The 26,641-nt window shown below is 38.1% G+C and overlaps 3 protein-coding genes across 4 annotated transcripts; 1 reads left to right on the top strand and 2 right to left on the bottom strand.

Annotated features, from left to right (window-relative positions):
- The first annotated feature begins 671 nt into the window (after positions 1 to 671).
- LOC122656342 (ER membrane protein complex subunit 8/9 homolog) lies at positions 672 to 12,749 on the top strand. 2 transcript variants are annotated; one of them, XM_043850820.1, is made up of 6 exons: positions 672 to 795; positions 891 to 1,103; positions 1,203 to 1,349; positions 1,498 to 1,557; positions 11,182 to 11,348; positions 12,559 to 12,749. In XM_043850820.1, the coding sequence occupies exons 2-6, from the start codon at positions 897 to 899 to the stop codon at positions 12,587 to 12,589; spliced, it is 612 nt and encodes a 203-aa protein (XP_043706755.1). In that variant the 5' UTR covers positions 672 to 795; positions 891 to 896; the 3' UTR covers positions 12,590 to 12,749. The 2 variants fall into 2 exon arrangements, with proteins under 2 accessions (XP_043706755.1, XP_043706754.1); XM_043850819.1 differs by lacking the exon at positions 672 to 795 and having other exon boundaries at positions 848 to 1,103.
- A 6,328-nt stretch (positions 12,750 to 19,077) lies between these two features.
- Positions 19,078 to 23,008, bottom strand: LOC122656344 (cytochrome b-c1 complex subunit 8-1, mitochondrial-like). Its single transcript, XM_043850821.1, has 3 exons — positions 22,900 to 23,008; positions 22,165 to 22,355; positions 19,078 to 19,451 (listed from the first exon to the last, which is right to left on the bottom strand). Exons 2-3 carry the CDS (start codon positions 22,332 to 22,334, stop codon positions 19,403 to 19,405), a joined length of 219 nt encoding a protein of 72 aa, XP_043706756.1. The 5' UTR covers positions 22,335 to 22,355; positions 22,900 to 23,008; the 3' UTR covers positions 19,078 to 19,402.
- Positions 23,009 to 25,288: 2,280 nt separating this feature from the next.
- On the bottom strand, positions 25,289 to 25,624 carry LOC122654989 (uncharacterized mitochondrial protein AtMg00820-like). Its single transcript, XM_043849243.1, has one exon. It carries the CDS (start codon positions 25,622 to 25,624, stop codon positions 25,289 to 25,291), a length of 336 nt encoding a protein of 111 aa, XP_043705178.1.
- Between the last annotated feature and the right edge of the window lie 1,017 nt (positions 25,625 to 26,641).

Below are 26,641 nucleotides of genomic sequence, written 5' to 3'. Positions count from 1 at the left end.
ACAACACGCTTTCTGTGTTTTGATATTAATTTTCAATATTTACTAGTAGCCTTAAAGTGTTCGATGAAATGCCTAAATATTCTGAAAAAAAAGATTGCATTTTCAGTTAAACATATACCCAAACAGTTTGCATTCTCAGTTGAGAATGCATTCTATATTTTGAAAATGAGAATGCATACTAAACATAGCCTAGAATTCCAAGTTGTATCTCTCTGTTTCTGTGTCATTTATAAGTTGATAGAGAAACTTAGTGTTATGCGCAGCTGTGTTTGATGGGTCTCAACTTGTTTTTCTACATAGTGAAGTATGCTATAGATGTTTCAACATCATTTGCTTGTGTTTTTTTATTTGGAATTCTTTTGTTGATGGAAATTTGACTGATTTGACTTGAACCAAAGAGATGGGGTAATGCAGAGATCTCTTGGGAGTTGGAAGTTAAACCTGAAGATGATTTTCAGTTCCTTTTTATTTTTCAGATGGGAGATGATGAGTAAATGACTTAAGTTTCTTGTTTTTTATTTGAGTTGTGTTAATCTGATGTTCTGCTTTTTGGCTTTTTAATTTGTGTATTAGGCTTATGAATGAAACATTCTCTTATAGTTTCATAAATTAGATGGTATACTCTTTAAATTGGATCTCTTACATGTGATATATGTTGTGTATTTGAGTTTAAATGTTCTATTTAGCTTAAATCCATATACATAGGAACACTGAAATATTGCACTCAAAAAGTATGTCCTTTTGGGACCAAAATGAAAAGGCCACCTAAACGAATTTACAACTAAAGTTCCAATTACTCATATAGTCCAGGATTGGAGCCAAGATAGAAGGACTTAATTTTTTTAGTTTTTCTGTGTAGTGGCAGCAACAAAAATAACAAGTGATTTCTGGGAGTCATGGGCAGTGAGTTGAAGTATGAGATTGGACAGAAGCCTTACATGAAGCTTGTCCTACATGCCCTAAAGCACAAGACATCCTCTGTTAATGGCATTCTTGTTGGTTGTCTTGGCAAGAATGATGAAGTCATTGATATTGTTGATGCAGTCCCTCTTTCTCACTCTCAGATTGGCCTCCTCCCAACTCTTGAAATTGCACTAACTCAGGTTGCATCATGTTCACTACCCACTCCTCTAAACTCTCTCTAATTCTTGATTGGATCTATAGTTTCTGATTTATTAGTGTTGAATGCTTTGATTGGTCAGATAGAGGAGCATTTTGGTGCACAAGGTTTAAGTATTGTGGGTTATTACCATGCAAATGAGAGATATGACAATTTTGAACTTGGGACCGCTTCGAAGAAGATTGGCGATCATATATGCCGTTACTTTGCACAGGCTGCAGTGCTTCTGGTGGGTTAATGTTGATGATTGTTTACATTGGTTTCAGAGTTTTTCTATGCTTGACATGGACTGATACTCAGTGTAATTGATCTGAATTTCTACTGATCCTGGTTTGAGCATTTTGAGGTAATGATTCTGTTTGCTTTTATTTGGTCAGTTGGATAACCAAAAGCTTGAAACCCTGCCGAAGGGGAAAGATCGGAACCCTGTCTTGCAGGTAATTTCTAATATTTTGAATTTGTAGTTTTCCCTTCCATATCAGTTGGACTATTGGTTATGGGCTCAAAACTTGGAAAGAGCTTCTCCTGCGAAGTAGGGGGTAAAGCTGCGTGCATTTGCCCCTCCCAGACCTTGCGGTAGCTGGAGCCTCCTGCACTGGGATGCTCTTTTTATCAGTTGCTTTGGTTTCTGGCTAAATACGTGGGGTTTTCTTATGCTGACATCGCTAGGATCAACTGGTTCTTTTGGTGCTATTGTTCATAGCTATTTAGATTTACCATATACTAGTTGGCAATGGGCAGTGCTTCATAATTTCGTCAATGGGTTGTGGATAGTTCCATTTTTTTATGGAACTCAATGTACTATTGTGAAGTCATTTTAAAGTATTAATGCATATTTAAAGAATGAAAATTTAGTTCATTCCTCAAATTTCTCTCTCTGATAAATGACACCTTGATTCATAGATCAGAAACTGAGTAAAAGAGTACTAAAAGTACAAGCCCATCCATAGGGTCCCCCAAACAGCTTATTACATGCAACATGGACCCCAGGAAACTCAACTGTCAGAAGATATAAAAGCAATAGAGTTATACAACAAATCTTTTGCCTAACAAAACCTTGTTTTGAAGCCTCTAATGGGAATCTATGGTACTAAAAGGATTAGGTTTTAGAATCCCAATGAAAATTCCAGGACCACAGAGGGTAGGGATCTGAAATCAGAACTGATCTTTGGAAGTAACAGAAGATAAAAAATAGCAACTCTCAAATTTAGGAACTCAGAAAATAAGAAAACATATTTGAAACCAATCAGAATAATAGAAACTAAACTGAAAACAATATGACTTGGGTTAAACTTGTGACTTTGGCCGACTCTCATGACTCAGTTGAGTCTTAGAAATTCTCATTTTAGCATTATCAGAAATACTTATAAAGATCTGTAACATCAAAAACTTGAATCTGAGACTTATGACGATTTTGGAGCACCTTGACCACCATGTATTACTATTTTGTGTTTCAAGTTTGAAATTGTAAAATATTTTAATTTTTCTGATTTGACACTTTGATCTTATAAGACTGCCATGCAAAAGTTCTTAACCCAGCCCATTAATGTTAAAATCCTTAAGCTCTCAAAATGGTTCATTAGTCCTAGTAAGTTAGCTAAAAGGCTAAAACAACTCAATGAAATGTAATGGAATTTGAATAAGAACCCACAGCATTTGATTAAAACGAATTGAATGCATAATCAATATATATGAGTTTGTAAACTTTTGTTATTGTTTTACTTTATATGACTTATAAATCTTACATGACTCGCCAAATTAACTCCATAACTCCTTTGTTCATTCCATTTTGGAGTTGTGGACCTTCCTATCCAAGATTGACCCTTGAGTTGGTGAGTTATAAGGCTAGATGAAAGTAATATGGTAATCTGTGTAACAAAGAAAACTAAAGATCACCAGCAAAGGAAAAGATTAGAAGGAGGAGAAGAGGGAGAGAGTGAAGAGAATAGCTATCCGGTAGAGAGAAAAGAGTTAGTAACCCTACCGGTAGCACTACCTTTATTTATAAAGATATAACTGGTGTAATTACAATAAAGTCACCCTACTTAAGTGTACTTAAACAGTAGTATGAAATAAGAAGCAATAGGGACAGAAGTACCCCCAATGGTACAACACATTACAATAAAAACTTAAGAATCTATTCCTTAACACTCCCCCTCTAGCTGGAGCATATATATCTCCTGTACTCCAGCTTGAAACAATTAGAACATAAATAATCAGTGATGTAGATTTGGTCACTCAATGGGGCTGCAAGATAGGCCAAAACCAGGCCCATATTATGGATTGTTTAAGCCCATCATTTTCAGCATGTACCTTGCCCATGATTGGGACCACATTCACCCATATCAGCCCATATCAATTTCTGTGCTATGAAGGTGATCAGCCAGCTTTATTTTGGAAGGTAATGACCATCGAAGAAGGAAGAGATAATGGCCAGCTGTTGGAGATTAATTAGGAGACGAAATCTGTAGTACTTTGGATTGATTCACAAGGGATCGAATTGGGTTATTAGCATAGTTGTCACGCTGTCATGGCGATCCAAGTCGGTGGAGGGGTGTCTGATCGATACATCGACACGTCGCCCGCCATGGCGATCGTGTCGACCAAGGCAGAATTATAATTAAATCCAAAGTTGAATGGCAAAGTTGAATGGCAAATTAGTAGATAAATCAAGATTTATAAGAGCAATGGCAGAATTGTAATTAAATCCAAAGTTGAATGGCAAACTAGTAGATAAATCAAGATTTGTAAGAGCAATGGCAGAATTGTAATTAATCTGAAGTTGTAGACGAGTTAAACAGAATAGCAATAGAGATGTTGGTTGAACCGTGGGTCACAGAGAGGGAATAAAATAATGGAATGGCTTGTATTAATGATAGAAAGGCCCCTCTATTTATAATAGAGGGGAAGTTACAAATAGTCTAAGTTAGGCGATGTGGGATTAAAAACCACATAGCCGACATAAGCTAACTACACTTAATAACATAAAAATAACCCCAAAAGGACCAGAATACCCCCACGGTATTCTGGTGTACATTATTCTAACAATCCCCCTCAAGCTGGATTATACAAATACTAAAGAAAGAAGATCCAGCTTGGACTAAAGGAAAAAACTCTTTCCATAACAATGTTAACACTCCCCCTCAAGTTGGTGCATATAAGGTATTAATGCCCAACTTGAATAAAATGGAAAAAATAAGTTGTAGCAGAATCTAGCTCCAAAATGAATGCAGCTTCCAAATAGACCTTCAAGAACTTGAAAAAAATAGACCTTCAAACTTGGACAGACTTGATTAGCAAAAAGGCATCTCTCACCAATCTTTGTCCAATAATGAATCTCTGAATTATAATCTTGAAGATAAGTAACTAGGGTAGCTGGCAAATGAGTCAAGCAGCAGTAAAGATCAAGCAGCGGAAAAAAACAACCAAACTGTAGGATCTCATATAGGCAGGCAATAACCAAACATCTTCAAAATTTTAAGGCCAACCTCCCCCTTATGACAAACTTAACCCATTAACAAAGTAGATACCCATTGGCAGTGGTGAAACCTCTGACCTTCTATGTTTTGCACCAAGTGTCCCTGTATGTTCTGCTCTCTGCAATGGCTGCAGGTATACTGTATATAATCCCCCCCTCACGTGTAGTGCACGTGGACATAAGAGAGATGATGTAAGAGAAAGGGCAAAACACAACATTCCAGAATTTTTCAATGGCTGCCAAGTGTAATGGAAAAAAAAGAAATGGTAAAGAAGAGAATACATTAACTTCCAAGGTGGTTATGGGGAATGCCAAAGGTATGTTTTGGGAGGTGGTGAAGGAAAAAAGCAGTGGGATAATGAAGTACGGAGTAAGTAATGCAACATATCAATCTCCAACCATCTTCAAACGATCAAACAAACACTTTTTATGGAAACCCCTGCAAGGGAGAAACCCCTAACTTCAATATTCAAATTTGACAAGTATGCAGATCTGATTTGAAGTAAGGAAAGGCTCCATTCTTCAAGGCTTGATCAATCTTCAAACAAGGAGGAACAAGTGTGCAAAAGCCCCAATGTATAAACTCCCACATGCTTAAAAGAACAAACGAAGATATCTGGACAGCAATGGATTGTAGAAGCTTCAACAAAAATTGGATAAGATCTGAATTAGTAACCATGCTAGGATTCAAGCTCCAAGGTGAGCCAGATATGAACCAGAAAAGCTTCACAACTCAATAGGTTCGTAGCTGCAACCAAGAACCGTGGAACACACTGTTGTAGTCCCAAATAAGTTGATCTCCAGGATAGCAGAGTCGAGTCTTCAATAACGAAAGAAATTCGATCTCCAATAGTAGGAAACTCAGTCACAATAATAGGGCAGCAGTAGTCCACATAAAGGCAGTAATAACATGTCAACCAGTCATGCTTACAGAAGCCAATCAATAATACCAGCCAGGTAGGTATGAAAGCTCAAAATAACCAGCAAATATAAGATAAATAACCAGACAGATCTATAGGTAGTTGAAGCAGCCAGCCATATAGGAACAAGTACGAAACATAGGTTGATAATTGGAGAAACCGAGCCATAAGAATGAACCTTAATTTTTCCAAAAAGAACTGATGAATGATGCTGAAATAGGGGCTGAATACTCCTCTGATGTTTATAAAACTCTCCTAAAAAAATCAGCAATAGTGGACTGCCCTAACCCTTAGATTGATTATAGTCAGGGTTTTGTAAAAAACCCTGAAAGGGAAGATCGATTGTAGGGAAGGGGGCTTCAACAAATTGATGATGATTTGTCAAAGGTGATGTCTTCTGGTAATAGGTGCTGACCACCACTGCTGGAATGGATCTCCAGTTCGAATAACCAATCTCCTTGGTAATTGAGACTTGATCTTCACGTGGGAGAAACACCAAAAAATTGCAGAAAAATAGGGCAGCAGCTATCATGTGCAATAGACCTTTTTCAAGCCAGGAATAGTTGAAGTAGAATGTCCTTCTTGATGGTAGAAACACCTCCAAAAAACTCCAATAGCAGCAATCAACCCTAACCCTAAAATCGATATTTGTCAAGGTTTTGAAAAAAACCTTGAAAAGAAGGATTGATTGGGGTTAGGGGTCTTCAAACACTTGGAAAGAGGCTGAAACTGAGGTCGAGTGTTCCTTGTAGGTGGAGTAAGCATCCCTCCAAAAGGCAGCAAAAACTGAAACCTGTAACCCTAATGTCGATTTGAGTCAGGGTTTTAACAGGTAACCAAAAACAGCAGGTTGAGAAGGTTTTGCTGTAGGTACAAATCCAGCCATCAGATAGTGGCCCAAACTGAGGTCGATTAAGGCTGGTAGTAGTAGGAAATTATCCCTGAAAAATTAGCTGCATCTGACAAGGGAAGCCCCAAAATCGATTGGAGTCAGGGTTTTGAAAAAAAACCTTGACAAGGTGAGATCGATTTGGGGATTGTAGCTGGAAAACTTAATAAAAGATGGAGAGAAAGAAAAAAGGGAAGTTAGGTTTTGGAATAGGGCTGGAAAAGGCTGCATAGGGTGCTCCAAAATTGGAGGATCAGTTTTCATTAGGTAACAGAGATCTGATCTCCAAAGAAAGGGGGAACTCCAAATCGCAGATGTGGCTCCAACAGGGTTCGAGCAGATTTATTTATTTATTTTTAATAAAAAAATAGAAAGGAAGGGGGGGGGGGGGCAGCAACTAAGTCATCGATATACTCAGATTACCTCATTAGTGCTGCCCCTTTATAGGCTGAGAAGAAGAAGTAATGAGAAATAGGGTTTTTTTTCTTCTCTCTAACCTAGATCAAACCAGCTCTGATACCATGTTGGTTGAACCGTGGGTCAGAGAGAGGGAATAAAATAATGGAATGGCTTGTATTAATGATAGAAAGGCCCCTTTATTTATAATAGAGGGGAAGTTACAAATAGTCTAAGCTAGGCGATGTGGGACTAAAAACCACATAGCCGACATAAGCTAACTACACTTAAATAACATAAAAATAACCCCAAAAGGACCAGAATACCCCCACGGTATTCTGGTGTACATTGTTCTAACAAGAGAATATAAGGGGTTTTATATAAATAATATAAGTTATCCTTACTTGCAATTTTAAGACTTAATGTCTTCTTCAACCTTGCAATAACATGATAGAAAGAGAAGCAGAGAGGCGGTGAACTGGAGTAGTTCCAGCAGAGGAAACTCCTTATGAAGATGATTCTCCCTGCAATTTCTGGAACAAAATCGCAGCACCAAGGTCTGCCAATCCCAACGAGAAATAGCCACAAAATTCTACTGGCAACCGAATGGTGAGATCTGAAATCAGATCTGGCGGATGTCTTAGTTGCAGGTTACTTAACCAAGGCTAAAATAGGAGATTTTGAGAAGCAGGGAGTGGGTCTGAGGTTGGGGAAGAAACAAAAAATTAAAGAAGAAGAAATCGAAGAGGGAAAGAGAGACAGGACGCCATGGCGTAGGTCGATATGCACAGACCTCCAGCGCCAGGACGCCATGGCGGCGATATGGCGACGCCATGACAACTATGGTTATTAAGGTTATCTTATTTGCTTTTTTAATGCAGTTATTTCTTATGTAATAGCTAATAGTTTAGGCCTGTTTCCTATTAGGAATAGGAGATCAATTTGATTTGAGTTTCTAAGTTGTAATGGGAAGATTCTAGGTCCATCAAATTAGGTTTTAATTGTATTATTATAAATAAGAACAAGATTGATCTACAGCCAGGTCAAGATTTTTGAGAAAACCGAGTTTGGATTTTGAAAACCAACAATGGTTGTGGGATAGAGTTGAGGGCTGAGAATGTGAGATACCTATGCTATGAGAGACCCAATCCTATTATCCTATCTTCTATGTTCTTCAATTTTTTTCCCCTTCCAATCAATTTCGTGTCTGTGATCTTCTGCGATATCAACCCTGATCGATTGTTAATTTCTGCTGCTAAAACTTATTCAATTGTTAGGCTGTTGAGAAAGTATTGCTTTGATTGCTGATTGAAGGACCTGCAGAATAGTATATGCGATCTGGTTTTCTAGGGGTTTTATTGCTGAAACCCTAGTCCAGTCGATATCCCCATCGGAGCATCAACTGCTGCTGATATTTTGGAGATCAAACCATCAACCTAGAAGGGCTACTTGACAGTAGTTGGAGGCTGATCTGAGATTAGGTTGGGTCTAAGCTGATAAATCTCTACATCTGAACCCTAGATCAAGAATTGGCATATCTTAGAATATATTGATTTGTTTAACTTGAATTTTTCAGAATTTATCCCTTGATATATTGTCTCCACTCAGTGGGATTCTTAAGTTTATCCAAGTCTCTTGAGTGTGTTAACGTATATCTCTTGAATCCTGAGTTTACCCTAATTCTGTCAAATCTACATACTGATACTTACAAGGGTGTGGGTGGCAAGAAAATAGGGTCTTGGCCTTATTTGGAGGTAGCTGACCTCTCTACTCAAGAGAGTAGTTGATTAGGATTCAAAGGCCCAAGAGAAAATTTAGATAATTCCATCTGTCCTCCTTTCATTACTATACTACAATTTAAAGAAGTATTACACAGTTACAATGACATGCTTTAAGTAACTACCTGCGTTAACACAACACCCATGTACCCTACTACTACTACCCCAAGTAACCCACTGACAAACAACTCCTAATACCCCCAACTCCCATAGAACTTGGTGTAACTATCCCATGCATATCCCTCGTGCGATACAGTCCACGCACACAACACATACCTAGCCTGGGTTTGTTGATTGGTTCGTGTGATTAAGTGCTTGAACCTGAATCTATTGACTGTGTTTTGAGATCCTGCTGGGGTTAGGTCCTGCATAACCTAACCTTACATCAAATTGGTACATGCTTGTTGGTGATCATCTTCCTCGTGTTCCTCAAGGTACTAAAACTTGGGTCTCGGTACCAACTCAGCCCTTGGAAAAACTGAGTTGAGTCGAGATCTCGCTGAGTTGGTGCATTTTTTTTTTCCGACTCGAAGCCTCAACTCGATGGGTTTTAGACCTAGTTTGGGTCTGAAACTTGGTATTCAGCCTATTTTAGGCCATTTAAACACAATGGCACTATCAGATTTTGCAAAAAACAAAGTCCAAATATGAGTTTCAATTCGGACCATATATTGGTAGGCGATGACGTTCTAAAATACCCTACTCTACACATAATTTAGTAATAGAAAGCAAGCAAAACATTCAATTAATAGCTAAACAACTTAAATAAGAAATAGAAATGTTAAAGTGATACATCAAATTGTTTAACAGTGTTACAACTATCATCACATAAAATGACTTTGAATCAAGTATTCAGTCCCTGCTAGTGTCACATAGTCTTCCCATGACATAGTGTTGCTGTAATGTTGCATATAGTGCTCCACAGCAAGCATATAAGAATTTTGTCGAGTTAGGTAAGTAAATACATAGTAGATGGGTCATTTCCATGGGTCAACCCAAGATCCGAGATCTCGCCAAGATATGTCGAGTTCTGTTGAGTTAGGTAAATAAATACATAGTAGATGGGTCATTTCCATGGGCCAACCTGAGAACCGAGATCTTGCCGAGATCTTGTATTATTTTGTATCGTTTCCCATCTCATCTCGGTTTCTCAAAAAACCGAGAAACTCGCCGAGATCTCGCGAGTTCTCGAACTATGGTGTTCCTTCATCTCCTCATGTTTGAATTCTCTCTCGATCTTTCCTTGTTCCTAACTCTTCTTCCTACCTTTTCCTGTTTTTCTTGTTTGATTTCTAACTCTTTAGTTATTGATACTCTGCTCTGCCCAGAGTTTTAGATCCATAAGGGAGAACTTGATCTATTTCATGTCCTTCTCTTTCAACGTCAAACCTTGGGGTTATAATTGCTATCTAAGGGTGACCTAATCTTCAGAGTTCCATTCCAAAAGTCTGCTGAACTAGTGAGTTTCCAATCAAACTCAGTTTTGGTATTCCCTCTTTCCTCCAAACCCTGTTTCAGAATCTTTTTTTATTTATTTATTAAGCTTTAGTTGTTGGTGTAGTGGATTGTTGGATGGGATTTAGAGATTAGTGGATTAGCAACATCATGCTTCAGTTTCAAGTTGATTGGGTCGTATAGGGTGAGTTATCTTACCTCAAATGAGGCTGTGTTTCTGCTGGCTTCTGTTCGTATCGTGAGGAAGATCTCTTCTTCTTATTTGCTAGTAAAATCATATCTTGTGTTATTTACACAAAGGCCCTTACTTTTCAAAGGTCCTACTGTTTTGCCCCATGCTTGTTATAAATTCCACATTTGTCTTTTCCCCTAATTCTATTTCCTGATTTGTTCCAATTCCTACTTGATCTCTTCCAAAAGGGTCCTAAACAGTTCTGAATATTTAAGAGACTGCCACTAATTCAATTTTAGTTATTTGTCACCTGTGGTTTCATAGCGATCCAAAATTAAGGGTGTTGGAACTCTGGATTGTATTAGCCTCCCTAGTATTGAAATTTACACATGCATTTTTCAGTCGTCAAACCATATTCCCAATGGTTGACTTCCCAATCTCTTTTGAAGCCTTGTGTGTGTGTATAAATGTTTGGACAAGGTCTAACAGCTAGTTTTCTGACTAGCTGGAATTATGTTGTGCACATTTATATAGGACTTTTATACAAATAGTTTGTCTTGTCGTAACTATGCTTGGTCACATTTATTTCATTATTCTTTGTTAATGTGTTACCTTTATCTTTTTATTTGATTGCATTTTTCCATGGTTCATGTTCATTCCATGGCTTCTCTGCTAGTTTCATAGTATAAGGAATGAAAGACCTATAATCTAGAGTCTAGACATCACCATCGTACTGGCTTTGAGCATTATTATTTCTACCAGTAAGGACCTTTGTATGTCCCTCCTCGCCCGCCCCCCCCCAAAATAAATAAATAAATAAATAAAATAACTTTTCATTGTTTTGTTAATTTCTCTTATGTCATTAGAAGGTAAGCTGTTCATCGGGAAGACTTGAATATCATGTGTGCCAAATCCATTGGTCTAAGTGGGGTCAAATCTCTAACCAAGTTGGTTTATTCTTTTGGTTGACCAGCTTTACATCAGGGATGCATCAAAGAATTGGAAGCAAGCTGGGTTGGATGGAAGTATTAGGTTAAGCATCAAGGAACCGTCAGCCAATGTAGTCCTGTTGGATTATATTTCATCTGAAAAATGGCGAGACATTGTTGATTTTGATGACCACCTTGATGACATTAGCAAGTAAGAGCTATATACTGCTTGCCTTTGCACTCTCTTTCCTCTAGTTACCAAAAAAAAAAAAATGTATAGTGTTGCCATTGGTTTGGGCTTGAAGAAATTGGTTCTGTAATTAACCTTACTTTTTTACTTGTCATCAAGGTTCTAAAACTTGGGTTTCGACTAGGTTTCGACCAGCCAGAAAATGAGTTCGTCTCAGTTTTGACCATATCTCAGTCGAAACTTGGGACTTTCTCCAGGCTAACTCGAACCTTGGTGGTTTCGAGGCCCAGAAGTTGGTTTTTTGGCCCTGATTCTTGTTGTACTGCCTAGTTTTTACATTTTAAATTCAATCCATGCATTAGTTTCACATATAGAACACTAAAAATATTACTTGTGGTTTTGATCCAAGTTTGATACTGTATATTGTTCTTGGACATGGTATCGAATAAGGTTTGACAGGAACATAACTCCTTCAATATAAATGAGATTTAAGTAATTTTGGATTTGTTAGAAAGCTTTGTTTTGATAGCTTTCCAATAAGTCCAAAATTGCTTAAATCTGATTTATAATGAAGGAGTTATGTAGCGGTCAAACTTAATTTGGTGTGAGCGAATGTTGTCAAAATCACTCTGAATGAAAATATTTTTTTGGACATTAAAACAAATGAATATTTTATCACACTTTTAGTTTTTAGCAATGTTTGTCATATTGACATTTATGGAATTTTTAGATTTGAGAAAAACCCCAGCATTAGAAAGTTGAAAATTGTACTTAACCGTCGAAAATCCAGTTTTTGTTCTTGAACTTGGGGGGTCGACTTTTTTTCCTTTTGGAATTTGAATGTTTAACTATTTTTATTGGATTCAAATAGGGGGTATGTGCTTATTTAAGTATAATATCTGAAGTAAATGATATTAGACATAACTAAGTGTCTGTCCTGGTTTCTGGTAGTTTCTAGCATAAATACCTGTCTGTCCAAGTTTCGAGTCCAGTTTCCCCTAGTTTCGATGGGCATATGTGTCGAAACCATCGAAATATGGTCGAAACTGGTCGAAACCATCGAAACCCGGTTGAATCCATGGATTTTATAAAATCTCCCTTCAACTCGTCTCGGAAACCTAGGAAACCGAGTTAACTCGATGGTTTCGACAGGTTTCGGTCGAGTTTTTGTTCCATGCTTGTCATTGCCTTGAATCTGAAGTTGGTTCTGTGTTTTTTTCCCGTCCTGCAGTGATTGGTTGAACCCGGATCTCGTGAAGTAGATATTCCTGTGCCACCCCTTGTCGACAGCAGGCTAAAGCATCACTCATGGTTCTCTTGTGCCCGGATTGGAAAAGAATTATTTTTGTTGGATTTTATCCCCAGCTTTAGATATGTCTTTTGCTCTAGCGGGTGAGTAGCCAAGGGATAATTTTGGCAAGAACTAGACAGGATTTTTGTTGTAATAAACAGTCAGCGATCTTAGTACAGCATTATTTTGAGAATGTGTTGCATCAGAGAACCTTGCCCAGTTGCACCACTTGTTCTCTTCCGTTTAATTTAGGGTTAATAAGGTATAGGAAAAACAGGTTCCCAAGAAGTTACAGCACCAAGGCTTGTGCCTGCAAAATTAAACTGTGCTGTTCAATGGTGGACCTTTTGGTCATATCTCAATTACCCGCAGATTCTAATGGGATTCCAAAGTCCATGCATGATTCGGAATCTTTGAATTTGAAAATGACTCGACCCCAGAATCTCAGAACTGACTTCTGAGGTTGGTTCTGGAATTAACCTATGTTGCATTTGAAGGATTCTTCGATTGAAAGTTCCATATATGAAGTGTTAGACGATCAAAACTTGGACATCATCCTCTGTTCTTCGGTAACCAGTAACCCAGGAAAGCTTGGCAAGGAGAGCTTCATAGTTTGTTTGAATCTAATTCAGTCATGTACTGAGCTCATATCCTTACTTTCAACCTTCATCAATTTAAGCAATTTCTTTTAGGGAGAAAGAACGTTTACCTGGTCACCAGCAGTGTGTTGCCCTCATGGCCAGGCACAGAGTTGCGTGAAATGATAGTCATGGCCCCATGGAATGGCAGATATTCTTGAGGGGGTGGCCGTGTCTGGCTCCATGGGCCGTGTGTTGCATGCGATCAGGTAGTGTTCTCTTTCCTTTTTTTTTTTGGGTATTTCGTGTCAATATATGTATCTATTACAGGCATGGTTCGTTATCTTGAGTTCAGATCCGACCGATTCGTCTGGATCGATTGGTATCGGCCATGACCAATCCTGAGTTATGAACGATAATACATCGGTTTTGTGAATTGGCAGCTGGATCGGGTTACATGGTTGGATCGATCCGATAAGCTTGAATCCCAGAAAATTGTTCGCAATTTGATGAGGGCTTAAAAAAACAGCTTTTATTCATTTTCGTCGGAGAATTCTAGTGGATTTCAGTTCCATTCCAACTTAGCAAAAAGAGGGCTGCATCTTAGCAAAGAGAACTTCTCATTTCGTCTGTGAACCCCAGAGCATGGTTCGGATACGTACCTCACGCAAACCTCCATTAAAGCTCCATTTGTGGATCGGTGGCTGGGAGAGCATGGTTCAGAATCCCTCCTACAACCTCTATTAAAGCTCCATTAAAACTGCACATCTGTTCTCTACAACCTCTAGTAAACCTCAGGTTGTTCCTTCTTCAAGGTTTAAAATCTTAGGAGCTACTTCGGATTAAAGTTGCATTAATTTTTGTTCTCATCTCCACGCAATCAAATCAAGCTCAGATCCAAAGTCTATGTTCGGTTGCAGAGGTGGAGCTGCTTTCGTGTTAACGCATTTGCTTGTACTCCCCTCCCCCCCCCCCTCCCCCCCTCCCCCCTTTGTTGTATTAATGTCAATGATTTTCAGCTGCTACTCCAACCAATTGAGCTCATAAAATGGCAGGATTCATCGTCTTCTTTGGTTATTTTTTTTCTCACTCTGAATGACCCTTCAGTGTTTTAATTGTTTTCTGGAGTCGATATTTTCCCTTATTGACTGTTTCTCTATATAGCTATGTGTTTACCCTTCTCCTATTCGAAATCACAAGTTTCTTGTTGTTTCATATAGTATACTTTGATGGTAATAAAGACTGATCTGAATTCTGTTTGAGTGCTCTGATGAGTTTTGCAGGATTTCTAATGGTAGTGGAGTTAGTTGTATGCTTTGTGGTGTCCTATTTTGGTTTCTTTGCGTTCATTGATTTGGTCTTGAATTTTCTCATTTGGTTTGTCGCATGTTTTTCGTTACTCTTGACGGATTTTTTTTTTTTTCTTTAGGTTTTGGCAGCTTCCTAGGACTTAATCTAGGAAGAGCATTGGGAGATTAATTTCTCTCATTGAGGGATAGACAAGAACAAATGATTTGATTAACGACACAAAAACGAAGCAATGATTATTTTCTAATATATAAAGTGATTGATCAATTACTAGAAATTTTCTTTGAAACTGAAATCTACCTTGTTCCGAAGGATGAGAAGACAAAGACAAGACCAATGTTCACAGTCGCCAAGCTCAATGCAGAAAATGTGTTTCGTTTTTTTTTCTGCAAAATTTTTTGAATCAAAGCATATACGACCTTCCCTGCATGGCTATTAACAAATGGAAAATAACCACATGGTATGGTTCTTCTTCTTTGTTTTTGGCAAAAAACATAATTGGATGGTTTTAGTCACCCCTAACCATATTGAGATCAATGTCTCTCTCTCTCTCTCTCTCAATCTTGTTCTCCAAGGTGCTATTGTGTTCTTTGTGGGATTCCATCTCTTCCCAATGATTTGCGGTGTGAATTTCTTCATGGAGAAACCTAATAAGATATTCGAAGATCGAAGACGAAGATTGTCGTATGGTCATTTCTTAAGACATGAAATGAGATAAACATCTCTGAACCTCATATGGTCATATATGAATGAGATATACATCTCTTAACATTCAGACAAAGTGTGGAAAATTATTCGTAGATATCTATATATATGTATGATCATCAGTGTCTTAGTACTGCTCAAGGCACCCTTTGGTCTTGTTGGTCTGTTTTCTCTTAATTCAGCTTACACAAAACACAAAATCAATTATAAATGCAAACTTTATTGGACTTAAGACATAATATAGTTTTCTAATCCAATCACACTTCCTTGTAAAGTGCAATCCAACTCAATATATTATTTTCATCTGAATAAGAAGTACTTGAGTGTTCTCCTTTTTCTTTTTTTGTAAGGATGTTCTGCTTTACTCTTTATCTCGGTGATTGGATGCACACTCTATATAGTTACTCTCCTATTACATGGTCAAATTTCATTTATTGATCACAGAAGACCATATTCTTTATGGAAAGAATTAAAAATAGTGTGATGAGGCATAACAATTAACAAAATAAAGTTGTGTCATGTCATAAATGGAGAACACATAATAATTATTCAAACGATTAAATCTCAGTGTGCATCTGTTCCATACTGTGATGGGCACTCACATTGGGTTCAAATAACACTGTCTGAAATATCCAAAACTTGAGTCAGATCCATGATTGGGAGTTTGATCTCTTCACTTTGAAGACTTATACCAATTCAAACTAGATTGGGAAAATTAGAGGTTTGGGTTGATGTAGGCTGGTCGAATTTTCCTATATAACATGAACAATGCCAAATTAAAACCAAGACCCAAATTAGGTTGGACCAAATTTGAACTGCAAAAACTAGATTTTTCATTTTAAAAAGAAAAAAAACATTTTGATAAGGGAGAAGGGGGAAAGAAAAAGCTTATATGAAATGTGGCAAAAGGTTATTTGCACGGCCAACATAGGAAGACCAGTGTGCCATGTGGAAGTGTAATGTTGGCCTTTGTGCTCCTTTCTCTATCTTGGAAATTAAAAGGGTTACTTTTCAGATTGGGGCATTCAAACCCCTAGTCTGAATGGTATTCCTGGCCGGCTTTTCCAAGCAAATTGAGACAATTGGGCTCCTGACTTTATTGAAGTGGTTTAGAGGTTCTTTTGTAATGGGTACATGCTTAGGGAGTCGAATAAGACTGTTGTGGTGCTTGTTCCAAAATGGAAACAACCTAAGAAAATGGGTCATTTAAGGCCTACCAGCCTTTGTACAATGGCTTACAAAATTATTGTTAAGTATCTAATTAAAAGATTTAAACCAATTTTCAATGGTTTAATTAGCACAAATCAATGTATTTTGTCCATTCCAGAGCTATCTCTTATAATGTGTATGTGGTCCATGAGATTTTTCATTATATATGAGAATTTTGGGAAAATCAAATTTTATGGTCATGAAGCTTGACCTATATAAGACTTATGGACAAGGTTAAATAGGGTTTTTTCTTCTTTTTTTTTGTTTGGGGGGGGGGGGGGGTGGCTGGGGGGTGCAAGTGCTTCTTAAATTTGGGTTTTCTAGCTCATTTGTGGGTCTATTGGATAATGCAATGTGTATCTACAATAGACTTCCATGTTAAAGTCAATAGGGTGCCCATCCCTTTCTTTTTTTATCCTTTATGAGTAGGCCTTGTCTTGCTATCTCTTAGGAGGTGAATAGCGCAAGATTATTTCTGATGTTGGTATGAGTAAGGTTGGTCCTTGGGGATCTCACATTCTGTTTGCTGATGATTGGACTTTTTTTAAAGGGCTTGGAATGATCTTACCCACAATTGTTGTCATGTTTCCTGTCAGCGATCAAGTCAGATGTTTTGTTCAATTCAAATACATGCCGCTCTAAGCAAATAGAGGTGGCAGTTTTAATGGGTCTAAAGTGAAGTCTCCACTGGAGAGCCCTCTCCTTTTGGGGGGCTAATAAAATGACCTTGTTTTCGAGCCTTGAAGAAATGTCAATGCAAAACTTCTTGGCTGGAGAGAGAATATTCTTCTTTTTAAAGCTATTGTTACTTGCTTGCCTTTGTATGCTATGTCAATGTTTTCCATTCCCATCTCTATCTATACAGCTATAAATAAACTGGTTTGAAGGTTTTGGTAGAAAGATAAGGATATTAAATGGGAGGATCCGTGTAGGACAAAGAAGGATGGGGAATTGGGGTTTCGGGATTTTGAAAGTTTATAATAATATTGCACTTTAGATAAGCAGTGATGGCGTTTCATTCATAATAGTGAAGCCTTGGAGATTTGCTTCAAATTTTGTGGCAGTAACCCATAACTTCTATTTGCCCGCAAGATTACAGCTTACCCAACTTGTTCTCTAATGTATGTTTGTGGTTCATGCCTTGTTTTATTGTCCTCATGCTGCTCAAAACCGGTATGCTTCTTCGCACCGGTTTGATCTATCCTAGTTTATGGCTGAATCCTTTAGAGATTAATTAGCTTTCTCTATCTTGGAAGCAGCTGCAATTCGTGATGTTCCATGAAGTTATCTTTCAGGCATTTTGGTCAAGGTATACTAAATTTAAGCTTTTCAGTTCTAACACTAGAAGCTAAGTCAAGGGCTACCAAAATCCTATCCCAGTCTTCCTTTCATAAAACAAACTTTTAAAAAGAGTAGAGATTTCCCAAGGCCATTTTCCATTCTCTTCCACCAGCCATTCTACTAAGCTATTGCAATCAATCCAAACATCGATAACTGTGGCACCTAGCTCTCTTGCTCTCTGCAATCTACTGAGAATGTCTCTTGCCGGATTTCACTATTTTTTTTCTTCTATGTTTTATTCTCTTTGTGGGCTTTAAAAACTCTTTTTACCTGAAGTTTGCCACATGCCAAGGGACCTAGTGGCCTAATTGTGTACAACCTACGGATTCCATCTGACCTACAGCATCATGGCAAATATTAGTTAGTTATATCCAGGAAAACATACATCCCCATGGTAGAAGTCTTAGTTAGGTATATAAAAATGGGTCTTAGTTGTAATCAATGTTGGTGAAAAAACAAAAGCATATTCTTACTTTTTTTTCCCTTTTAATTCAACAAAATAATAATTCAGTAAGGGTAAATTCTATCATTTCACATTCCTTACTTGAAACAATGTGCAGTGGACTTACAATTCACTTCCAAATTATTTTAAACCCTCCTTTTTTACCCCTATATTAAATAAAAGAAGGTTATAACTTCTCAACTAACCATTTTATTGACAACAAAATGCTCCAAAAAATAAAATAACCAGCTAGTTCCGCAGCATGCATCAGATGAAAACAATCATGGCCATATCCAGCAAAACAAAAGGTCAAGTTAGAAACTACTTTTAAAAAAAATATGAGATTATAAACCTTTGGGCATACAATAGACAAAAAACAGATCAACAAATATGTCAATGAATTCAGCAGAGCCCAAAAGGCTCACAAACACCAGACACGATTGTCACGTCAGTGCCCTGAATTCATACCAGACCTTAACAAAGCAACACCAAACATCTCTACAAGTTTCTTTAGATGTACCCCAGTACCCTTCATTGCCTCGGCTAAAATCTCTCATTCTCAAAGCACTATTAAGTCATGCTTGAGTTTCGATACAACTAATGAACTACCACTCAGCTTTACTTAAATTCCAGGGTTTAAAATAATAGATATCAAACACCAATCTGACTTCTACAGTCACTGGAGTCAAAAACCTCCAGTTAAATTTGTTCAGCATGATGAAGAGGAAGGACCACTTTAACTGCCAAATGCAGAGTCTACTCAAGTCTCAAAACTAGTAAATCATTACTTAAAACATACCAAACTAACCCACGGTTTTCAATGCCAACTATCAACTCCAGCCATAGAATATTATTTCACTCTCTACCATAAACTGATAGAATATTATTTTTCACTCTACCATAAACGGCTGAAAATTTTCTGTACTGCATTCCATCACATAATAACAGCAAAAGCTGAAAGAGTTCGGGCTCCCTCCCTAAATTTTTTAATTCAGTTTTCACGCAAAACTACCCAAAACTTTATTGGGATGGCAAAAGAAAAGACAACTTTGGTCGTAACTCATCTTTGACTCAAATTTAAAGATCCAGACTCAGAAACTAAACATAAAACTGAGAAAGACTCTTTATAATTCAAGAAGACTTTGTTGAAAAGGTTCCCAGATCAGGTAGGTGACCAAACTGAAGACATCGAGTATCCATCTCAGTATCGGTGTTCCAACTTCTCGTTCTCCTTATAGTTCATGGCATACCTGCATCAACAGGGTACAACAAGATCACCAAAAGTAATAAACGAAATCTGAAGATAAATAATATGGAAAAAGTACATTCAACAGTCGGTTTTTTTTTTTGTTTTTTTTTAAATTAGAATCACCTAGAAACTAGAGTTCAGGAAACCATAAAACCAGAATTCAGTCAATCAAAGATTAACAACCAGAACCGATATACAAATTATCAGAAGATCCCCAAATATCAGCCACAGAATCAGAACCCACTATCTGAAATCAGAATTTTGAAAGCTATAACAGGATTTCAGAAATTGAACAAGTGGATAAGCTCTAGGACTCCTCTGTTCTGCTTGTAAAGATGAAATTTTTAATCCAGAAATTGAACCACAATTAGAAATTAGATTAGCAACTATACTCAACATTAGAAATATGAATACCAGATTTTTTTCTAAAGAAGAAACCAGAATTGACATAAGCAGGAGCTGAAAGGTTTTGTGCTGACCTGAGTTCAGCAACTTAGAAAGATAATAAGAATATCGAAAGAGGGAAGGATATGACCTGGGAATCACCAGTCAAGGACTAAGCTAGAAGCACCACCAACCAACTATTGATTCATCACAACAGGACCTGCTGAATTAACATAGCAGGTATGCTCTGAATCACCACAGAACTTGAGAAGCAAAAGCTTTGTTTAACCGCAAATCTTGGGCTAGGTTTTCAGCCCAATGCCTTGATTTATAGAAAACAATAGAAGACCAGTTATTCTCAACTAAGTAACTCGAACTTAATCTGATCTTAAAAACATAAATAAGAGTCCAAATAAGACAGAAACTATGTCTATTCCTACCATCAGCTAACTGGGAGAGTTTTAGTTTGTCTTAAACTATTCAAAAAGAAAAAATTAAGACTCCTAGTAAGCTGGAACTTATAAGTCCTATTCCAGCTATTACAAGTAATAAAAAGAAGGAAATAAATCCATAGGGCTCCAACCCACTGACTCACAACTAGATGGAACAGGAACTGGTCTAAACCAGAACCACAGGCTATTATTTGCCCTGGTTCTTGCTCCAACGATGGTAATTCATAAGGTTCCTCTAATCTACGTCAGGGCAGAATGCTCATATGAAAAGTTAAATGGTGCAGCAACATTGATGAATGTGTACTGATTCTAGGTGCAAGTGATACTTCATTCCACTTGCTTAAATTTACAACACCATTGTGTAAGTGTTAAAGAAGTCGCCATTTGCCAAGAACAGAGGGAGTCAGCAGGGGGGTGTGATTGAGTGAAGAAACTAAATTGCACGATTAGTAAACAACATTCATCAATGTAAGCTGAAAACAGATACGCTCAATCCCATAGTGCGAGTTAAAATTTGTTACATTTATTGACTTGCAACTTCGTTAAAATTTATTCTATCCCATAGAGAATAACATGGATTAAAAAATAAAGCAAAAGAAAGAACAGAGAATATGGATTAAAAAGTAAAGCAAAAGAGAGAACAGAGAATCTGAAAACAGATACGCTCAATCCCATAGTGGATAGTGCTAACTTAAACAACAATAACCAATTCAAATAAATATGTGAACTTAATAAGAGTTGCACGCTTGCAGCAACTCAAAGATTATTTTCATTAAAAAAATTCTTGTAAGCTACTCTCTGCCTCACAAGAAACCCCAACCCACAACCACACACTCACACAACCTCTTCTTTTATGGCCTACCAATTCAATTCCTATCCTAGTATTACTAGACTACTAAAAGTCAATCTAGTTCCGAAGTCAAACTAACTAAACTAAAATGAGACAAGATCAATCTAACTTGAAATTATCTACTAATTGAGGCATACATAGAATTAAGGACCACACCCCAATTAGACTAGGTCCTCACAACCCGAAGCCAGAAAATCACGAAACTACCAAATGGATCCCCATAAAACAAAGATTAAAGTTCAACAAAATTATAGACTCAATGCCTGAAGACCCTGAACTAATGCAGCGGTACACCATGACTTCTTCAATGTGAAGTCATCAGCTGGACCGAACATCAGCCCATGCGGGCTCCACTAGATCAAGAGACCAACAGATTCGGTTATTTTTTACACCCAGCATCATGGTACTTATGGGAAACATAAATAATTTCAATAAGAGATGGATGTCAGTGATGCTGCCTCAATGAATGCAACAGGGTTGCATGACATCTAGCTGTCCCTGCTGAAAAATTGCAAAATAGTCTTGATATATATACAACAACAACAAACAACAAACTAAGCCTTATTCCATCTAAATGGGGTCAGCTACATGGATCCTTGCAAATCAAAGTAAAAGAAAAGAAGGAATAAAAACACAAGAAATGAAAAGTGCAAAAAAAGAAATGAAAGTAAGAGGGAATAGGCCCAGCCCAGGAAGTCAAGGAAATCTCAGCTATGTGGGGTTGGCAACTTGAATATACAGGAAGCAGAACAGTTCTAAAGTGCAAAAATAAAAAGAAGTCAGACTTAATCTTGTCAAAAAGTACTACAAGTCCTAATGAAACAAACAACGCAACATGACTGATAAACACAACACAAGAATATCTTCAAGGATTTCAGCATCAACCATATCATTCAATCCAAAACCAAACATACAGTATTACATCATGATTGTTAATCTTATAAGAATCACACAATTTTCATCAAAGAAAAGATCTATGACTGCTTAAGCAGATGAGAGAGACTGAGAATGGAAGGGGAGATACTAACATGTAGGTGCCGACGACAGGAGTAACAAGAAGGCAAGCACTGATCCAGTTCTCTGAGACCTTCTGTTGAATCTTTCCGGTGAAATCCTTCCACAGCCCTGGCATCACCTTCTGCTGGAATGGTGACAGTGAGTACATCACCACCTTCATGCGCACTGGTGTCTTCCCCATTCTATATCTCTCTATTTGTCTCTACAAATTACAGATGAATTGGATTGACTCAATTGGGTGTGACAGATTAAGCCTAAACAGGGAATAAGCTCCAGTAATTACAAAGCAGAAGGACCATGGACTATAGACCAAAGATCATAAACACACAACAACCACACCATAGATCATAAGAATCAAAGTCCAAAAAACAAAGAACGACGAAAGCAAAGGCGTGTAAGAAAAGGAATATTCCCATCACAGTTCCTAATCGGACAACAAACACAACCAAATCTCAAAAAAAAAAAAGTTTAAATAAAAATAACAGATCAAGAATTAAGTTCACCCCAAACTGCAATTGACATGAAAATAAAACCTAAAAATAAAAATAATGATTCTAGGTTCAAGTTATATCTAGTACACCAGATCTGTATTACTAAACGAACACAAACTAGAGCTCTTCCATCGATCGGATTAAGGAAAACATATAAGCAAAGAAGAACAGATCAATACAGCAATAAAAGAAGAAATCCTTCAATGAATCATTGATAAAATCAGAGGAATAGAGGACGAAGGGCTCAAATCTTACCACAGATGTGCAGCAAAGCCAAAAAATGAGCCAATGAGGTGAAGAACGAATTCTCTAGCCAAAGCCAATGGAGATGAGCGATGCCAATCCACGAAATACTTTTTAGGTTGCTTACCTAGTTTGACAAATATATTCCGATATTCCAATTGACGAATCTACCCCTAACAATCAACAGATTGGCGTTTTTAACGTGGTGTTTTTTTTTGGGTTTTTGACAAATGCCCCCCTGAAAATACCCATTTATCCAAATGCCCCCCTACAAGTTTTCTAATTATAAACTCTCCTTATTTTCAGAACATTGTAGCAGTTTGGTTCAGTTAATTTAGGACGTTAGATGTTAGTTTCAGGAAATCTAATGACCAAAATGCCCCTCTAATAAAAACTATCAAAATTAAAGAATAAAATGATCAAATTGCCCTCATCTTTCCCAAATCGTTTAGGATTTGAAACTGAAAATCAAACCCTAAATCTTACCCCCATAAAAAAATAATCAAACCCTTCACCATTGGTTTTAGGTTTTGAAACTGAAAATTCTTTCCCCAAATCCCAGAAATCATCGCTCTCATGGCCCTTTCATGGTCAATGCCCCTTTGTTGAAAGTATAATAGCTGATCTTCACCAATTTTGGAAGTGCTAACTTCATGTTCAACACGAGCTATGGGGTTCTTCACCTGTTTCAACTTTCAACCAATGGGGTCAATCCACTAAGCACAAGCATAGGAGGTTACGACAAAAGTTCATACTTGCAGAAAGAATTTGATTCAATTGCCTTGGTCAATACAAAAATTCCCAGAGACAAAAAAGATAGAAAGGTTTCTAGAGATTGAATTCACCGTATCTTCTTGTGACCACGGGTTGTATATTTATATCATATGTGAGGATTACAAAAGTATTTGAATTTCAAAATACAAAGATAGAGTTTGAGTTCCTATAGACTACTGCTACACAGTCTTTGAAGAGAACAAATAGGAGAAGAAGATAAGAGTGCCACGGTTGTAACCACCTCTCACATTCTCCCGTTATCAGGTTTTAGATTTGAATTTGAATTCAAATCTGGATCTTTATCCGTAATAAGCCCCCTCAAGCGAAGCTGCAGTTGCACGACGGTGAGCTTGGTCCGAAGTAGGCGATACCTTGGTCCTAGTAGTCCCTTGGTCATGATATCGGCAACCTGATCTTGACTTGGAACAAACCGAATGTGAAGAAGCTTGGATGCCACTTGCTCTCGGACAAAGTGATAATCTATTTCAATGTGCTTTGTCCGGGCATGAAATAATGGATTTGCAGCTAGATAGGTTGCACCAATGTTGTCACAGTAAAGAAGTGGGACTGCTAGCGATACACCTAGCTCAGTAAGTAATTGTTGCAACCATATGAGTTCTGCTGCAGCATTGGCTATCCCTTTGTATTCAGATTCTATGGATGACCGTGCAACGGCGTGGTGTTTCTTTGAGCTCCACGATACTAGATTGTCCCCAAGATATACACAATAACCACTTGTGGACTTGCGGTCATCAAGGCAGCCAGCCCAATCAGCGTCTGTGTAAGCACTGAGCTGGGATGTGGTGGACACACTGAGATGGAGTCCAAGATCTAGGGTGTCTTTCACATAGCGCAACAGACGTTTGATAGTGGACCAATGTTCACCTATTGGAAAATGCATGAACTGACAGACTTTGTTTACCGAATAAGCAATGTCCGGTCTGGTCAATGTGAGATATTGCTGGGCACCTACTGTACTGCGATAGAGTGTGGGATCAGGAAATAATTCGCCATTGTTCTTGGTGAGACTTATTGTAGAACTGGGAGTGGGCATTGGCTTTGCAACTTCCATGTTTGTCTTCTTAAGAAGATCAAGAGCATACTTTGTTTGAGACAAGTGTAACCCTTGGGTGGAGCAAGTTGCTTCATTTCCCAAAAAATAATGTAGATCCCCTAAATATTTTATAGCAAATTCTCTGCTTAGGTGCTAAATAATATCTGTTATGGCCATGGGTGTCGTCCCTGTGATGATAATATCATCTACATATACCAAAATGTAGACCTGCTCTCCATTGTGACATCTAACATATAGTGATGTATCTGACTGAGACGATTGGAACCCAAGTGTGATTAAGAAGGAGCCAAGCCTGTGTGCCCAAGCTCAAGGGGCTTGCTTTAGACCATATAGGGCTCGTTTGAGTTGACACACATGATGTGGATGGGCTGGATCAGTAAATCCTTGAGGTTGAGTCATGTACACTCTTTCTTCTAAGGCACCATTGAGAAAGGCATTCTGGACGTCAAGTTGACGTAGGCTCCATCCTTTTGAAATAGCAAGAGAGAGGACTATTCTTATGGTAGTAGGTTTCACAACAGGACTAAAGGTTTCGAAATAGTCGATGCCTTCCTATTGTGTAAACCCTTTTGCTACAAGCCGAGCTTTATACCTAGAGATAGTCCCATCTGCATGTCTCTTGATTTGATAAACCCATTTATTACCAACCACATTAAAGGATGGATGTGGAGGAACCAATTCCCAAGTGCCATTACGCAACAGAGCATCAAACTCTTCACTCATGGCTTTCCTCCATTTAGGATTTTTATTTGCAACAGTGTAAGACATAGGTTCCTCATCTGAACAAGTCACACTTGTAACCAAAGCCTGAGCTATGGGATGCCGCATGGTAAGAAGATTAAGCTTGGCAATTGGCTTTGTAACACCATCCCGAAGACAGGTGACCATATGATGCACTGGTTTGGTGATCGGTTGGTGGAGGCAGTGGGGTAGGCTCAAGAGGAGCTAATGGGAGAACAGGGGAAGCTTCCTGGTTGAGGGTAGGAGAGGGGAAGTTATGTTGACCCGATGGAGGAGAGGGAGGGTCATTGGGACCCGATTGAGGGGAGATAGGGTCATGATAAGCCGGGGTTAAGGTGGGGGGTTCATGAGGACTCGGGGATGGGGTATGGAATTCGGTGTTACCCGTGGGGCTGGGGAGGGTTTGCACTATTGGGGTGGTGGTATTACATGGATAGATTACATTGGTATTGATGAGTGTGGGGTTGGGAGGGGAGGGGGATACATTGTTGCTTTGTGACATTGTTACATAAGGAAATGTGGACTCATCAAATGTAACATGGCGTGAGAGATAGACTCTCCCAGTCGTTGGATCTAAGCATTTGAAACCTTTGTGTGCATTACTGTAGCCCAAGAAAACACATTTAGTCGACCTGTACTGCAGCTTGTGTCGATTGTATGGTCTTAGCCATGGAAAGCAGGCACACCCATAAATCCGCAAGTGTGAGTAATCCGATTCAGCTTTGAAAAGCACCTGAAAAGGAGATTTGCTTTGCAGTACCTGTGTAGGCAACCGATTTATTAGGTAAGTCACAGTTTCACAGTTTCAAAAGCTAACACCCAGTACTTCATTGGAACAAATGCACGCGCCATCAAAGCCAATCCGGTTTCTACTATATGGCGGTGTTTACGTTTAGCCCTTCCATTTTGCTCAGATGTGTGAGGGCAAGAATACCTGTGAGTGATGCCATGTTGTTTAAAAAAGTGGTCAAAGTATTGGTATTCCTTGGCCCCATCAGACTGAAACATTTTAATGGTGCATTTGAAAAAAATTTCAACATATTTATTAAATATGAGAAAGACAGATAACGCATCAGAGCGTTTAACAAGTGGAAAAATCCAAGTGTATATGCTAAAATCATCTATAAATGAGATGTAATAGCGATAACCTTGAACTGAAGATAT

The sequence above is a fragment of the Telopea speciosissima genome, chromosome 3 (genome assembly GCF_018873765.1).
Source record: "Telopea speciosissima isolate NSW1024214 ecotype Mountain lineage chromosome 3, Tspe_v1, whole genome shotgun sequence".
Taxonomy (NCBI): Eukaryota; Viridiplantae; Streptophyta; class Magnoliopsida; order Proteales; family Proteaceae; genus Telopea; species Telopea speciosissima.
The sequence above is the reverse complement of the archived record's forward strand: the minus strand, read 5'-3'. Positions and strand labels throughout refer to the sequence as shown.

Coding starts and splice junctions, on each gene's coding strand:
- LOC122654989 (XM_043849243.1), bottom strand. CDS start 25,624: ATGGTCACCTGTCTTCGGGATGGTGTTACAAAGCCAATTGCCAAGCTT.
- LOC122656342 (XM_043850820.1), top strand. CDS start 897: ATGGGCAGTGAGTTGAAGTATGAGATTGGACAGAAGCCTTACATGAAG. Junction 1,558..11,181: donor ATCGGAACCCTGTCTTGCAG/GTAATTTCTAAT, acceptor TTGGTTGACCAG/CTTTACATCAGGGATGCATC. Junction 11,349..12,558: donor CACCTTGATGACATTAGCAA/GTAAGAGCTATA, acceptor CCCGTCCTGCAG/TGATTGGTTGAACCCGGATC.
- LOC122656344 (XM_043850821.1), bottom strand. CDS start 22,334: ATGGGGAAGACACCAGTGCGCATGAAGGTGGTGATGTACTCACTGTCA. Junction 19,452..22,164: donor CCTGTCGTCGGCACCTACAT/GTTAGTATCTCC, acceptor CTGTTGATGCAG/GTATGCCATGAACTATAAGG.